The sequence below is a fragment of the Epinephelus fuscoguttatus genome, linkage group LG15 (assembly GCF_011397635.1).
Source record: "Epinephelus fuscoguttatus linkage group LG15, E.fuscoguttatus.final_Chr_v1".
NCBI lineage: Eukaryota > Metazoa > Chordata > Actinopteri > Perciformes > Serranidae > Epinephelus > Epinephelus fuscoguttatus.
Genome location: NC_064766.1, coordinates 1,226,544 through 1,243,442, shown reverse-complemented (window position 1 = coordinate 1,243,442; position 16,899 = coordinate 1,226,544). Strand labels below are relative to the sequence as shown.

Sequence of the window (16,899 nt, the reverse complement as noted above, 5' to 3'; positions counted from 1 at the left end):
ACAACATAAACAACAACAAAAAGGTGCCAGTTACCAGAGTATAATATTCATCAATGGCGGTAGTGGCAGTGAGATGAGATAAACGACGAGAGACGAGAGATAAAAAGATAGTCTTTAACTGGTATGAAATCTGATATGTATGAGAGAGAGGAGGGGGGGGGGTAGTGTGTGTGGTGTGTGTGTGTGTGTTTGTCGGGGTGTGTGTGTGTTGTATCCAATGCAAGAGAGAGAAGATAGAGCAGGGGAGTTTAGAAGAGCCAGGGGGTTATGGTTTGGTCTCGGAATAGCTGTCCATCAATTTCTTAATAATTTTCAAATATAATGACATTCATATTGGCATTATATTAATTTGCAACTGCTACATAGTTTTCCACCATTGGTAATATTAACAAACACTGAGTAAGTTAGGTCTGACAATGTAAACTAATTACAAATGTAGATCTATTAGGGTCCCCTAATGATAATATTGGCGCCTGTGTACTTAAGCTGCCTCTGCTGATGTTAGCTTCAAAGACTTGCATAACATTTATAATGATAAGCTTAAAGCAGTAATATAATGTGCTGAAAGGCTTAAAATATTCCAACTACCATTTACTATCTGCTAGCTGTTGGTTAATACCTGCCAAGATAGCTGCCACCTGAAAATAACAATGTGATCAGCTAGACTCATCACTCTGATGCTCTTTTTGAACAGCAGAAATACACAGTCAAATACAAAGACACTCTATCTTTTCAAAAATCACAGTTTGGTTTTTGTGCTAAATCAATCAATCAATCAATCAATTTTATTTATAAAGCCCAATATTACAAATCACAATTTTCCTCAGGGGGCTTTCCAGCATCCCTCTGCCCTTTGGACCATCACAGCGGACAAAAAAACCCCTTAAAGGTAGACAAAAAACAAACAAAACTGTTCCACCTACAGTATGGTTATTTTCTAGATGCTAGACTATGATTACCAGCCATTAAACAACTTTGTTTGATAGCCAGTTGGTGTTGTGCTAGAAGAGTCAGTTCATAGGAGCTTATCTGTTGTAAACAGCTGCTTATGAGGATCATGCATACACCAAATGTATGTGCCATTTACAATTGTATATGCTAAAGTAGCACAATTTACCAGAACACATAATACAACAGAAACCTTTCTTGTGTCTTCACAGGGTCCGAACTCGATCTTGGTGGCACTAGTGATGCTGTTGAATGTAGGTCTAGCTATCATTTTTGTCCATTTCCTCACCTGACCAAATCCGAACTCAGGTAAGAATTTTTATGAACTGCATATCAAAACATATCTCCTTAAACTGTGTTGGTAGTTAGTTTATGAATGACACAGAGATATGTGGATCATTTAAAACACATAAAAGTCTGGTGCATGTTTGAAACTTCTTATCTATATTTTTTTGTAAAGTATGTGTGTATTAATTTTATCTGGAGCTACCCACACTTCTATTGTCTCATGAACATGTTTTCACTTTCACACACACACAGCATGGTGTTACTCTGGGAATTATCCCTGCTGTGGCAGTTAATATATACTAAATATTCTGAGAGCTTTGTAAATAATCCCACAGTATGTATTCAGACCCCACAGACGGAGGTACCTTTTAACCGTTTGTTTTCCGGGAATAACTGACATAATCAGAAACATAGAAACAAGTCTTTATTTCGTTTTTTCATTTTTGGGAGAAAAACAAAAAACAAAAAAACGGTTCGTTTTTTTGTTTTTAGTTTTTGGCAAAAAAAAATAAAAAACAGAAATTCAGCTCAATTTCTTGGTCCCAGAAACGAGTCTTTACTTCGTTTTTTCGTTTTTGGGTAAAAAAACAAAAACGAATAAACGCTTCCTTTTTTCGTTTTTTGCCAAAAACGAATAAACCAAAATTCAGCTCAATTCCTTGTTTTCTGTGCTAAAACCCAAAACAAATTTACCACTCCATGTTTCGTTTCATTGGTGGGCGGGCCCTCCGATTGACAAGTGTACTTCCTTTCACTGTACTCTTCAAAATAAAAGTTCTTCCGTTTGACACTGTCGACACAAAAATATTACTGTAAATAGACACTACTACTGTAATAGACAGCAGATTCTTAAGCTTTTAATAATTGATCATTATTGACTACTGTAGCATTTTTAAAATTATGACAGAAAGTTGTCTTTGTGACTTTTTCTATTCAATATTTAGGTTTGCTGCGCATATAGCAGAATTAAACAGCGACTTTCCACTGTATTAAAAGGAGTGTTTGGGGGACTATGGCGTGATAAATCAGCGTTTAACCTTTTGTTTTGTCGCTGGCTGCGTGGATTATATAATGCAACGTTTTATTTTAGCTATTGCCTGTTCGTGCAGCTGAGTGACCATAACGCATTATGTCTGTTTTGAAGATGAAAACACTTCGGCAGGATGTAGGCCTACTATGACAGTCTGTCAACGGGCACTGCACTAGTTATCAAAAAAATAGATGTCCTATATCCCCATATTATCCCACAGCGAAGACGCCAAAAGTAGTTACCAAAAATGACCAGCAGATGTCGCACTGTGTGACATTATGTATTACATATATGTATATCATATTCACTGCTCAGAGCCCTCCTTACCTGGATTTAATCTAATTACCACAATAGTAATGTAACTTGATTACTTTCCATTACTTCAGAGTACTTCAGCTCTGTCTTCCCCTTTTGTGCAAATGGACACTTAAATTAATAGCTATTAGTTTGATCATTGTATGAATATTTGGTCAGAGGACATAAATAAGAAACTATTCAACATATGGTAAACAACAGCAGTATTGAGTTCCCAAGTTTCATCTTTACATCTTGCCAAAATGTGTTGTAAAGGTATGACAGGTCCCTGTAGGACTTTCATTCGTAAATCAGATCACCATGTGCAGAGTTTCTTAAAAAAAAAAAAAAAAAGATTGAAGAGAATGAAACACTGGAACATTTTTTTTTCTATATGCCCCATATCACAATGTTTAATAAAATATAATAATAATAATAATAATAATAATAATAATTATATATATATATATATATATATATATATAATAATTATTGCACAAAAGGGGAAGACAGAGCTGAAGTACTCCAAAAGTAATGGAAAGTAATCAAGTTACATTATTATTGTGGTAATTAGATTAAATCCAGGTAAGGAGGGCTCTGAGCAGTGAATATGATATACATATATGTAATACATAATGTCACACAGTGCGACATCTGCTGGTCATTTTTGGTAACTACTTTTGGCGTCTTCGCTGTGGGATAATATGGGGATATAGGACATCTATTTTTTTGATAACTAGTGCAGTGCCCGTTGACAGACTGTCATAGTAGGCCTACATCCTGCCAAAGTGTTTTCATCTTCAAAACAGACATAATGCGTTATGGTCACTCAGCTGCACGAACAGGCAATAGCTAAAATAAAACGTTGCATTATATAATCCACGCAGCCAGCGACAAAACAAAAGGTTAAACGCTGATTTATCACGCCATAGTCCCCCAAACACTCCTTTTAATACAGTGGAAAGTCGCTGTTTAATTCTGCTATATGCGCAGCAAACCTAAATATTGAATAGAAAAAGTCACAAAGACAACTTTCTGTCATAATTTTAAAAATGCTACAGTAGTCAATAATGATCAATTATTAAAAGCTTAAGAATCTGCTGTCTATTACAGTAGTAGTGTCTATTTACAGTAATATTTTTGTGTCGACAGTGTCAAACGGAAGAACTTTTATTTTGAAGAGTACAGTGAAAGGAAGTACACTTGTCAATCGGAGGGCCCGCCCACCAATGAAACGAAACATGGAGTGGTAAATTTGTTTTGGGTTTTAGCACAGAAAACAAGGAATTGAGCTGAATTTTGGTTTATTCGTTTTTGGCAACGAAGTAAAGACTCGTTTCTGGGACCAAGAAATTGAGCTGAATTTCTGTTTTTTATTTTTTTTTGCCAAAAACTAAAAACAAAAAAACGAACCGTTTTTTTGTTTTTTGTTTTTCTCCCAAAAATGAAAAAACGAAATAAAGACTTGTTTCTATGTTTCTGATTATGTCAGTTATTCCCGGAAAACAAACGGTTAAAAGGTACCTCCGTCCCCACAGAGACACAGCTTCAACCTGAACATGGTTAAGGTGTCCATTGATACATAGAACTTCAGGCCAAAATGGACTATTGGACATTTTCAAAGTGTTACATTATGTCTCCACAGAGAATCCATCCTTGCTTCTACCTTGAAAGAAACTGCATGGGCTTTACTGATCTACACAACACAAAGGAGACAAATGTCTCAAATTAATAAATTATTTCATTTAGTAATCATTCCCAGTTGCTTCCATTTGCAGTTTTTGATGCACTGTGCAGGATATTTCTGAAATTCATACCAAATGTTATGTTCTGTTATGTACTTTCTTCATATTAGAAAAAAAAATAAGATTATTCACCTTAATGCAATTTATGATGGGACGTGCAGCAAAGCAAAATTGGGTTTTTACAGTCTCACATTTTTAATCGGGAAAAGTTTTGCATAAAATGTTAAGTTTCATTGATGGTTACTGGACAGTAATACAATTAACTGCAAAACTGAAATGACAGGAAATACTGTGTGAATAAAAACAGTGTGAGCAGATTAAAAACCAAGGAAGCTATGATAAAATGTGCTTATTATGAAGAAGCTTGGCTTGTTGTATTAAACAAAGGCCTCTGGGCTGTAGACAGAGGATTGTTGAAGCAGATCTGGACCATTAAAGTGTCATATATCACCATGCTGCCACCTCCATTCAGACCAATTCATTACTGCTGAAAGAAAAAACAAACTTACCATTGCATTTAATACCTTCCCTGTCTGAGAGATATGATAACTGCTTATTCATCTACAAAGCCCTTGTGGGTAAATTGGCAGCTTTATAGCTCATCCCTGCCACTGTGGCACTCTGGCACATACTGAATCAGCTCAAGTGATTGGTTGAGGCTCCAGGAGCCCTGAACCAGAACTGGCCTTAGAACAACTGCCTCTGGTGACCACAGTCATCTCATTCATCTCTTTAACACCATTCCTAATAATGATTTCACCAAGTCTGTACTTTGTTGACTATTAGTTTTCTGTTATTTTTATTTCAGTATTATTTGACTGTTGACCAAGTCTTGCACCCCTTAGTTATTGTTGCTATGCCTGTTAAGCTTTCCATTTTCCACTGACTCATGCAATTCACAATGATAACACTTGCAGATTAATTTTAGACACAAATAAACAAAAACAGATTTCACATTTCTAACCTACAACCATGGTTTTTCCAGCTGACATGATGCTAGCAGGTTGAAAACAGCGTTAGCAGACAATGCTGGCAGGTTCCTCATTTGTGGCTAGCTAGGTCATTAAGCTGACATAAGCTCCATGGGTTTGTTGAAAACTTGATTTCCAGTTGTACTTTTAATGCTTCTAGCTAGCTTGTAATTAGGATTGGGCAGTTGTAAAAATGTTCGAACGACTTTGATATTAAGCCAAATACCAGACTGGACCGGTATACCAAATTTTACCAGGTGTCGCTGCTCCCAAGTGGAACATAATGCACTGTGTCCCAACAACAAAGAAGTGGCAGTCTAGCCCATTGTATCATGTAACATCAGAGCTCTCTGTCCACACTGAATTAAATATGCACTCCTGTTACGCCTACTCCATGTTAACAAACTACAAAAATATCAGCTGTTTGCTGGAGATCAGACTGGGGAGTAACCACCTAAAAGATGAGTGAATACTCTATTTGCTTTCTTACTACTTTGTAATTTAACTTTTTTTGAAATAGAAAACACGTTTTATATTGTGATAGTGACTGAAAATGACAATATAGCCAACAGCAAGTAGCCTAGCTTTAAGCTCCCCAGCGATCTCTCTTTGGCCAGCTTCCTTTAAACGAATTTAGTGAAGACTGTAACAGAGTGCATTTGAAATGAAGATCTGCCTTTAATATAAGCCTGTTTGATTTCAAGGCCTGGTTCTCTCTGTAGTTGAGGTAAATAAAGGCTGTTGCCACTGTGTGAGGATTTAAAATGATCATTAAAAAAACCCAAACATTTTACTGGATATGTTTGTAGTTGCACTTTCATCCCCACCCCTCACTTTTATCTGTGCATGTGAGACTACTACATAGTAAGTACCTATTTATTTTAAATTCCAAGTCTTGTTATCTTAAGAATTGCTTCTGTTCACTTTAATATACCATGTTGCAATACGGCTGCTATCAAAGTTCCTAAATATCATTCCCCAACATCTTTTAATCCCTAACTCTTCTGACCCTGCAGTGGACTCATCCAAACTAGTCGCCCAAGTTGCTAACTCTCCATCACCAAAGAGGCCTTTAAAAAAATGGTGCCCCTCAAAATGGCAGACACGGCCAAAAGAAGGACTGAAAATAGACGAGTGAAGGAAGAGAAGAAGTAAGAAGTTGGGGGGGGGGGGGGGGGGGTCACATGGAGCAGAGAGAAGGAAATAAGCAGAAAGAAATATGAAACCTCCTCTACCACCCACCTCCCCACCCCCTTTCTCTGGATGGACTGGATGACTGTCTTTGGTGCCCGAGTCCAACTTGGCTGGACTAGTGGTGATTTGTGACTTCACTTAGGGTGCATTGAAAGCTGAAGCAAGCAGTTGCTGGTTGGAGATGGGCCGCTGAGCCCCAACTATGGATTCTCTATCAGGCTTAGAAATAACAGAAGGCCTGGAGAGTTGAATGAATGTGAGTGGGTGTGAGGCCTAGCATCTCTACTGCCTATAAATGCCTGCAATGTGTGTGTCTGTTTGAAGCTCCATTTCCATCCAACTGTTCAGCAAAGTTGAAGCTTTGAAATGCTGCGATAAAAAGTTTGTACGTCATGTAGCTGAGTGAAAGAGAATTTGTATCATGAATGATCTACCAGAAGAATGGAGAGTGCCTTTACATTGTTGATTAATAATGGAAAAGTAATTATTGCCAGTGTTGGACATACACCATGTTAATAATTGAACTACCATCAGATAGGCTACCTCCAGTTTGGATAAACAATAGCACATTTGCAGGTTGTGGCAATCAGAAAGCCAGTGTTGTACTGTAGTGCACTTTAGTTAAACTGTTCACCAGGGCCTTTCTTATTCAGTCAATCCTGCCTTTGAGCCGCCATCTGCTGCATAATGTGATCAATAAGAAACAATGCTCTGCTTCAAGTGAGCCTGAAGAAGATTTTGCAGAGGACTTTTTGTTGAATCTTGCTGCTTTAACTTGTCTCCCACATCAAAATCCACAAAATTATTTGGATGGAAACCAAGTTTGTGTGTATTTCAGTGTATTTTACACGTGTCTGCTTCAGCTGTCTGTGTGTGTGTGTGTGTGTGTGTGTGTGTGTGTGTGTGTGTGGGCAGGGGGGGACTGGATATGTTCAGAGATACATTTGAGCTGATGGAAGTCAACAGCTGCCATGCTATTTTACAGAGTGACGTGGTGGTGGGTGAGAAGGGCCCAGGCAGGAATGCAAAGCGCTCAGCTTGTTCTCCCTCTGCCATGTCCTAAGAGAGTGGCTCTATTTCTATCAGTCTGTCTACTGATCTGTTCATATCTGTTTTTATCTGTGTCTATGGGTCTCAGAGCCTGCCATTTTATATACCACATCAGGTGCACATTAGACAATCAGAGGGATTTATAACACTTGTAAAACATATCCACAGCCTCGTAGTTTTTAAAAAGGTTCATTGCATTCACTCTGTGTTATTCCATAGTGCATTTCCTACTTGCAGTCTGGTGTCAAAGTCTTTCAGTTAGTGGATGAAAGATTGTTTTTGACATGACCTTCACTGATACTTAGCAATGAACTATAAATTTACATTTCTATATTTCTTACACAGTCTGAGTTTAATTTAACACTAGCTCATGTATCCTTGTGATAGAACATGGAGTATGATAGCTGTATATACCATATTAGATTTTCTTTAACTCAGCCAAGTTCAATACATTTCGATAAACTCCCTGAATTTGTAAGGTGTAAGCTAAACTCTCTGCTTGAACATGTTTCATGGTCAAGTTCAGTTGTGTTATTGTCGTAATGTAGTTTTGTAACAATTATTCTGATGAGTGCCTGAGAAATTGGAGAACAGTGCACTGTAGATACAGATAGTAAACACTACATAACTTCTTTATGTCTGAAAGAATTAGGAAGTTATCACCAGGTCATTACGATAAGACGCACACAGTGGAAATAAACACAACTGAAATTATGAATGACAGTCACAACTGAATGTTACAGGATACTTGTTGAATGCCTGGGTTGGATTGTCACCCCTTTTCCACCAACATGGAACAGACAGTTGTTTGAGAGTTTGTTTTCATTCTTCCAGATCACAACAAAAGGTAGAAATGTACCATAGTTGCATGTGTAATTCATGTTCAGAGTTGTAATATGAAGAGAGATAAAAGGTGTGCAGCCATCATCAGCAAATTTGCAGTTATGCATGTGCAAAGCACGAGGCTTGATTCCCTGGGCGTAGATACTGAATAACTGGGTCCATGTCATTGGTTCGACAGCCCATTGGTTCGACATCCCATTAGTCCGACTGTCCACGGTGCTGAACGGCTCGCGGCGGGCGTATGGTGCGCTGCGACCAGCTTGAGGCGGAGCAGGCTCACGGCTTATGTGTTTGTCACTTTCTTTTTCATTTTAACCCACACCATGATCTTTTCCTGACCCTAACCAAGTGGTTTTTGTGCCTAAACCTAACGAGACCTTAACTACAGGGCATCATGATGATTTGGGAACGGACTTAGGAACAATGAGTTTAATATGGTCGGAACAATGGGATGTCGAACCAATGGGCTGTCGGACCAATGGGCAGTTCCTGAATAACCCAGAGAACAGGACTGAAACAGAGCATAAACATGGTGTAAAGCTGCTCTTTTATACACAAGGTCTCAAACTCCTTTTCCACAATATTACCTAAGTTACCATGATGACCATGTACTGCACTAGTGAAATGAATCTTCAAAGGTACTGACCTAGAGAGGAGTGCTGTTAAGCGTCTCACACTGTGCAGTGACACACACTTCCACTGGTGTCTGTGAAGTGTACCAGTATCCAAAAACAGTTGATCCATAAATGACACAGTACTTGCTACTATTCATTTTTGTTTAAACTATATGTTATATAGCGTACTACATAGTGGAATATGCGAACCCTTAAGGACAGCTATGCTTGTGATTCATTTTTAGTTATAGTTCAATACTCTGTATGTTAGAACAACAAGCCAATATGTCAACATGTCAGTGGTTGATAGACTGTATTTTATGGGTTTGTATTTTACAAACAATTTCTATTAAGTTATGGCTCTGTCCAGGAAACTTCTCAGAAAAATAATTAGGAATTCACTAACATGAAAAATAAAGCATTACTGTGATGGGATAGATTTTAATATATACAGTGTACAGTCAGGTATACCTTCAACAACATGTATTATTGTATTGTTAATTGTAATCGATTTGTTTTCTAGTTAATAAATTTACATTCTGTGGATTGTATCTGCAGATTAATTCGATCAGTTAATGATTGCTCACATTCAGATCTAGATTCATGGGTTGGATGATGTTGATAACTTTGCCTCATCATCATCATTTTAAATTCACATCTGGGACACTACTGCTTATGGCTTGTTTGCAATCACATGAATATATGATGCACAATATTTAGATGGAGAACAGGAAGTAATAAATCCATACACTGTGTGAATCGGAAATAGAATTAAGTGACAACATAAAAGGGTTAGATGAACCTGCAGAGAGCAGGTATGGTCAGAAAATTGAAACTCATGTTGGACGTAAGCCTGAAAAAAAAAAGATATTTCACACAATTTGAACGATTTGCCTGGAGTGAACAGTGTTACTAACATTACATGGTTAGCTAGTGAAAGCGTACAAGAATCCAGTGGACTATAACTAATTTGTCAGTTTGGTGTGCAGATGCATCTACGACTGAAATAACTGCTGTCGTTTTTGGTCGGGTGCGTGAATGTGCTTGATTGTAACTGTCTTTATATTTCATCTCTGTACATGGATGCGCTGCTGTCAGGCTAACGTTACTAGTTGATGTTAGCTAACTTTCGCTACTGTTTTCTACCTACTAGGTCAGCTGTTTCCAGAGGTCTAGAGAAATGCTGTTATTAATCTGGGCCAGGACTAACAACACAGAAAAGTTGTCAAAGCACATTGTAATTGCATCCAACTCGTGGCATGTTTAACACAATGTTATAACGCTAACATGACATTAGTTGACTCAGCTCCTCCAGTCCTCCAGACTTAAGAGGTTTTTGATCCTCCTCTGCCGCTGTTTCTCAATGACTCATTTGTTTTCACTTCTCCACTTTACGTCCTACTATTTCCAGTACTTAAAGTAATTTGATCGATTTGTTACAGTCGTAAACAGTGTGGATTCTAAGCATTTGTGCGAGCAAGTGTTGGTTGTCTTTGCGTCCAGTTTTCTACCCTCCATCTGGACAGCATAGTGATGTATAACCTCATATGCAAAGAAGCTATAAGAATAGTGCAATAATTGTTCCAGACCAAGAAAGGTTCCCTGGAAATGTTGTTTGTCCTAGAATATGATACTGAACAGTATATGAATATGAACAGTTCTCGTGATCGTAATTTTAGTCTCAGACAAGTGGCGAATAATTTGCATAACCCACTCAGACATGTAGGTTTAAGACAAAGAACAGCAACTGTCGAAGCCAAGAGTGAGATTAGCTTTCATTTGTATTTGAGAACTGCATTTCTCAACAGTATCAGCTTTGAGAGCATTATATTTTGAGTTATATGTCATGATTTTCCAGATGTTTTTAATTTATTTGAAGCTGCTGGTGTGCATATGATGGTTGCAAAATAAAGTTTTTACTCTTTGAAATCAGCCACTAACAGGCATGATGCTGTGTTGAATATTTGTATGTATTTGGATGCAAGGTCTTAAATCTGTTTCCACCCTAATTACAGGATTTAGTGTAACTTATTTTTTGTTATAATATGATTGTGGTGGCTATTTTTAGCATGAAGATAGAAGTTGGTTTTCTTTTGTTAGTTTGGATGTCAGAACAAAGTCTGCGTGTTCAGTCAGACAGAAATCAGAGTTTGGAATGGACTGCGGAGGTTAAAGTCAGTATTTGAAACTCCTTTGCAACCTCAGTCCTAACAAGGCTGCAATGTGGTGCCTACGGTGCATTTTTAGAGTAACAACAACAATATGTTGATTTTTTTGTTCTTTAAGGCAGGATGGACCCTCTAGCAATACAATGGCAAACCTTTTTGCATAAGGTCTTAAATATCATGTAACATAAGACACATAATACATAGAGAATTTTCACTGAAAATGTGGTGTATTGGAGCCTTGTACACATCTAAGATTGGTAAACATTAAAGAGATTTTCTTTTTCCAGTTTGAGGGTCTGGGAATTCCCAGTTGACAGCTTCTTATCAAAGCTAGGTTCCACTTTGCATTGACCTATCACCAGAAAGTGACCTTTCAGGGAATAAATTAAACGAAAAGCATTACAGCAAGTGGAGTTTAGCCTAAAGGTATTGCTAATTGCTTGTATTTAGGGATGTGTATTATAAAGAAGGATGCTTTGTATTGTACGTAGAAGCAACAAAGATCTGAGATCAGGTGCAGTCAGACAGCAGATGAACAGCAGACCTTAGGTTGATTATGTGTTAGAATCTTTCTCACTTGAATTTGTTGTCATTGTTGTGGAAGAAGATGGTGTGGTGTTGAACGCCTGTTGTCTGTGCTTCAGTGTCTGCAGTTATATGGCTCTTGTGAGTGGTGCTATGCTATTGTAAATGGAACACTGGAGCTTAAATGTATTGTAATAAGTGAAAAGAATCAGCATTATGGTATCAAAACACATAGTTCACATGCAAATGCATTTAAATGCGTACCACAATCCTACAGCGTGTACTCCATGTTTAATTCGCAGCTGTTGTTACAGAAAATAACATGATTCTCATCCCGAAAACTTTCTATAGATGTAACATCCTGTCTCATTGTATTAAGTGATATGCAGTGTTAAGGCCTTCAAATGAATAGACAGCATTTCAGCTTGCCATTTTAGCAACATGAGCACACAAAACAGACCTTTGTGCTTTTTTAATGCAGTGCTATTTTCAGCGTCAATGTTGGCTCATGTTTGGGCCTTCCTTCTGCCTTCATCGGTGTAGCTGATCATATGCTAATCCTTGAGGAAGGCCTGTGGTGGGCGCAAACATATGCACTTCATAAATAGAACATAGGTGATTTTGTCATGAACTTTCAGTTCCTTTACTGGAGTGTGGGTGTTGTTGAGTTTTAAGCAGAGAAAAATACTAACATGCTTTACTCAGGTCTGAACTTAGAGAGAAATAAGGCTGTAGTTAGAGAAAGAAAAATACAAAGAAATGATTGGTCTGATAAAATGTTATATCTGAGGAGATCAGGAAAGAGTAGGTGAGAGGGATGTTTTTGTGGACTGCTTTATAATTGGCAGCATATTTAACATTAAATCTGGGTTATTCATTTCATGAGAGCAGTTAGCCTGGAGCTGGGTTTAAGCTTATCTGTGAAATAGGTGTTGACTATGAATTTTGTGACAAATCAAGTTTTTAATGTACATACATCTGTGTATGGAATTAGCTCCAACATCTATTTGTACAGTGTAGTTCCTACTTCCCCAACAGGACAATCTCTCATGAATGACATCTGAAATAAAAATGACAACCCTTTATTTTTGTCTCTATATTGAATTTTGCATGACTGTATATTGTGTTTGGTTTGAAGGCATTTCTAAAACTGTTCATGACTGTATATTGAATATTGCTGCTGGTGATACACTGCACATATTGTTATTTTTCATGACATTTTTTTTGTCTTTCGTTTTTTTGGCAGTTGATTCTGTGGAGATAAATTAAAAAGGCAGTTTACATTTTACATTGTGTGTGTGTATTCTTTTCCCATACCTTTGCTTTCCAGTTTCAAGACTTACTTCAAAAGTAACAAGGACTTTAATGATCACCATCAAGGTTTGATAACTATGGTAAAATGTAATAAATATACAGTATGTAATCCTTGTAATGACAATGTAACAGTCTCCTTCAGTGCAGCTAGACAATAGTTGGGAAGAAAAGAGGGGCATTCCCTGTTGCCTAAGTTGATCCGGCCTCCTGCATGCAGCATGTTATTCCATTAAAATGCTCTAACTAAAAAAGTCACCTAAGTGTGAAAGTTGGCTTGGCTTTCCTATGACCAAAATAGTTGTGATTGCTGACAGCTGCTGGCCTGCCTGGAGGCCGCAGCATAATACTGAAGGGTTTAGAGAGGGGGTGCTTTGACATAGGAAGTTAACATGACATTCTGGGACAACTATGCAGACTTTAGATGGCAGCTCTACCAGGCATCCAGGATTTGCTCAGAACTTGACAGAACAGCTATACTCTGAAATTGTGCGGGTCATGGAATAACCTCTGGGATACTACAACTTCATGATTTTGTCCCCGTGGGAGAGTTCAGAGCAGGGGCTTTTTGTGTCTCCACATGAAACATTAAATGACATATTAATGGAGGATGTAATTTAAGTAACAGCATTCTGATCATATTTATAGGTCCTCATAAAGACAAAGCCTGTCCATTTGGTTCTCTAGTTCTCCAGAGAGACATGTTAAAAATTAATTAATTTTATTGTGATTGATTTAAGTTATGCCATGGTAGCTGATGTGTTTGGGGGGCCAATGTATCTGGTAGGGGCCCCTGACATATTTCTGTCTGATTGAGATTTGTGTTCATTGATTGTTCCAATTAATTTTTTAACCTGAAAATATAACCTGACGGGTGCTTGTATATCTGTAATGTTATTATTGAACTTGCCATCCTTTGCTCTGTTGTTAATGGAACAGGTAATCACATTTCTGTAATGGGTTATGATATCCATACATCCATTATCTATACCCGCCTCACCTTGCAGCATGGTAGTGACTATACAGGGTGTTGTGTTTACTGGCCACTGTGGGCCAACATCTTAACATGATGACCAGACTGGATATTCTGCTTTTGCATTCCAGTATTAAGATATTATATTTGTGCATTAATTCAAACAGTTTTTGCAAGCACATGAAATTATATTTTGCATAGTTAGCCTGCAACTAACTATTGCTGTCATTAAAGAATAATCGATTATTTTCTCAATTCTCCAAATTAAATCTTGTCAATGCAAAGCACCCCTGACCATAAGAAACCACAGCAGCTACTTGTGTTTTTGTAGCAAACATACATTTTAATTATGACACTACCTTTGCCAGACCTGCTGAAAACAAGCCCCTGGCCCATGAAGTGTTTGGCACAGTCAACCTAAGACATTTGAGAGAGGGCTCAGACCAAAATTAAACCCTCTAGTCTGAGCTCCATCCTCAACCACCTCCCATATAGCTACAATCAAATGGTCCATCTGTCCTGTCAGGACAGGGTGATGGTGAACTTAGTCCATGTTCTGCAGTTTGGGAGGTACAGTATTTCAGTGTGAGAAATGGCAAGGTCAAGCGCCATTGGTTTCAGGATGCCACCAGTATGTAAACAAGAGACAGTGTCAAACCTCAACCATCTCCTGATGCACACACCCTCTCCTATTTCACAGGTCACTACTTCTCTAGCGTGGGATACCACACACGTTCATATTTACATGGGTGTACACCAATGAGAGCAAGTTGCCCAGTCTGACCAAGGTCCCTGGTCAGCAGAGGAAAGATCAAGAATCACAACTCACTCTGGAGCACCAAGATTTCTTTGTATTTTTTTTTATATGATCTAAAACTCAATGAACATTTCCATTTGGTTGACTTGTTTTGTTTTTTTTGTTTTTTTTAAGCTACATTCACAAACACATGGTAACACTTTATATTAAGGTATACATATTTACTAATTGTTTATTAGCATGCATATTAGTAGCATATTGGCTCTTTATTAAAAATCAATTATTGATGCATTATTCTGCATGACCATATTCATAAGAAAATGGCCAGTAACTTAGAGTTTTCCCTCAATAACCTCTGTATTGAATTAATGCTTATTGATGGTAAGTAAGGAAGTTGTTATATGCATATGTTATATGTTAACCCTAATCAATCTATGACACATAATTTGAATTAATTTGTCAGAATGACATAATGTTTATGTTCATTTGACACAAAAACCCATCCCTGTTGAGCTTGACATATCTGTTTTTTTTATATCAAGTCAAAAAAAAAGACTTTTAATATATCAGACTAAAATTTATAACGCCCATTTTGCCTTATTAGTTTAAGGCCAATAAACAACACTATCATTGTGCACCTAACATATTGTGGTGTGTTGGGGCTAAATCGGGGAGTTTCCCAGCATGCCATGAGACAATGTGTTTCAGACCATAACCCTATGGAAACTGTGTTTAATTGTGTTGTAAGTAAGTGATTAATGTCTGTATTTCACAATGGCTCTAATAGGCAATAGTTAATGTTGTGGTAAAAGACATTTTGCACCCATAAGGTTAAGTTTTATACACAGGTAATGACCTCCCGCCTGTGTGAATGTTAGAGTGTCTAACATAAAGTTGTGCTAAGATGACATAAAGAGCACTTTTTTTTATTCTAGCACCTGAGAAACCTAAGTTTACCATAATATATTCTTATAAATCAATAAAATAACAAAAAGGTTGTAAAATTTGTACTTAATGTTTTTATGTTCATATTACATACAATTAAATGGCCAAACAACAATGAAAAAAGTTGTGTTAACCTGACATAAACTTCCTGTCAGACAAGGATCATGTGACACATTTATTTTGTGTCTGGTGTACTCAAACATTTATGTCACTGTATTGTACTAAACTAAAAGTTTTGAGTGCAAGCTGTTTAAAAAAATAAATAAAAAATCAAGATCCCACCACCTACCACAAGAATAGTCATTTGCCCTTAATAACAATTTGGCACCTCTATGAGACATACCATTTAACATCTGTAACAAAACTACTTGGTTAGGTTCAAAATAAGTACATAACTTGAGTGACGCAAGTACGTCATGGATGGAGGTAAGTTATGTAACGTCACATTGAAACAGCACTGACTTTTGTTTTCACAGCCACAGAAACGAGCAGCGGTCTCCTGGCTTAAACTCTGTGTTTGTTTGACCCACCCACCTCCCCTTTCAGCTACCCTACACAGACTTTTTCACTGTTTATGCTATGGTTGCTTTGAGCCTTAAATGCCATGGATGGGTTTACACTGTAATTAGTTGAAAGCCTGGTCTGTCTCATGGACATGCCAAAGGCTGTCTTTGGTGTCTGTATCACATGTCGAGGGGCGTAACAGTGTTGGTTTTTGACAACTTGTCACTAGTTACTGGTAGTTTGGCATTTATTAACCCTTACAGTTTCCCTATGCTAATGCTGCCTCCTGTTCACTTCACACTCTGGGGCTGTCCACACCAACGCAGGTATTCATAAAACCATGACTCTTTGCTCATGGTTTGGCCTTTCATCCACACGAAACCGCAGTTTTGGGCCCCTGTAACCGGAGTTATTTGTAACCGGAGTCCAGGGTGAACATTTTGGAAAAGTCTGGTGTCAGCAGTCAAGTGTGGACAGGATAACCGCAGTTATTTTGTCTCGTCTCCATTGTATGACGTCACAGTGTGCGACGTAAACAGAAAACAGCTGTGTTATTACCCGATCCAGTGTGTGCGAGAGACGATTTGAGGATGGACCTAAACAAAATACTGCTGCTATTTATTTGGCTGTATCATACAACTAACGCTACTCAACCACATCCAGCAACAGAGGCGCAAGAGTGCGCTATTACGGAGACTGCTCCTACTGCATAATAGTACGTTTTCAGCTGACATAGCCT

The 16,899-nt window shown here is 37.8% G+C and overlaps 1 protein-coding gene across 3 annotated transcripts in view; it reads left to right on the top strand.

The window, feature by feature from the left end:
- LOC125902800 (junctophilin-1-like) overlaps window positions 1-14,804 on the top strand; it is a 160,532-nt gene extending 145,728 nt beyond the window's left edge. The window contains exons 6-7 of one of the 3 annotated variants that reach the window (XM_049599413.1): window positions 1,161-1,257; window positions 14,655-14,804. In XM_049599413.1, the coding sequence (XP_049455370.1) occupies window positions 1,161-1,241 (81 nt within the window). In that variant the 3' untranslated portion in view covers window positions 1,242-1,257; window positions 14,655-14,804. The other 2 variants (XM_049599412.1, XM_049599414.1) reach the window with 2 other exon arrangements.
- Window positions 14,805-16,899: the final 2,095 nt, after the last annotated feature.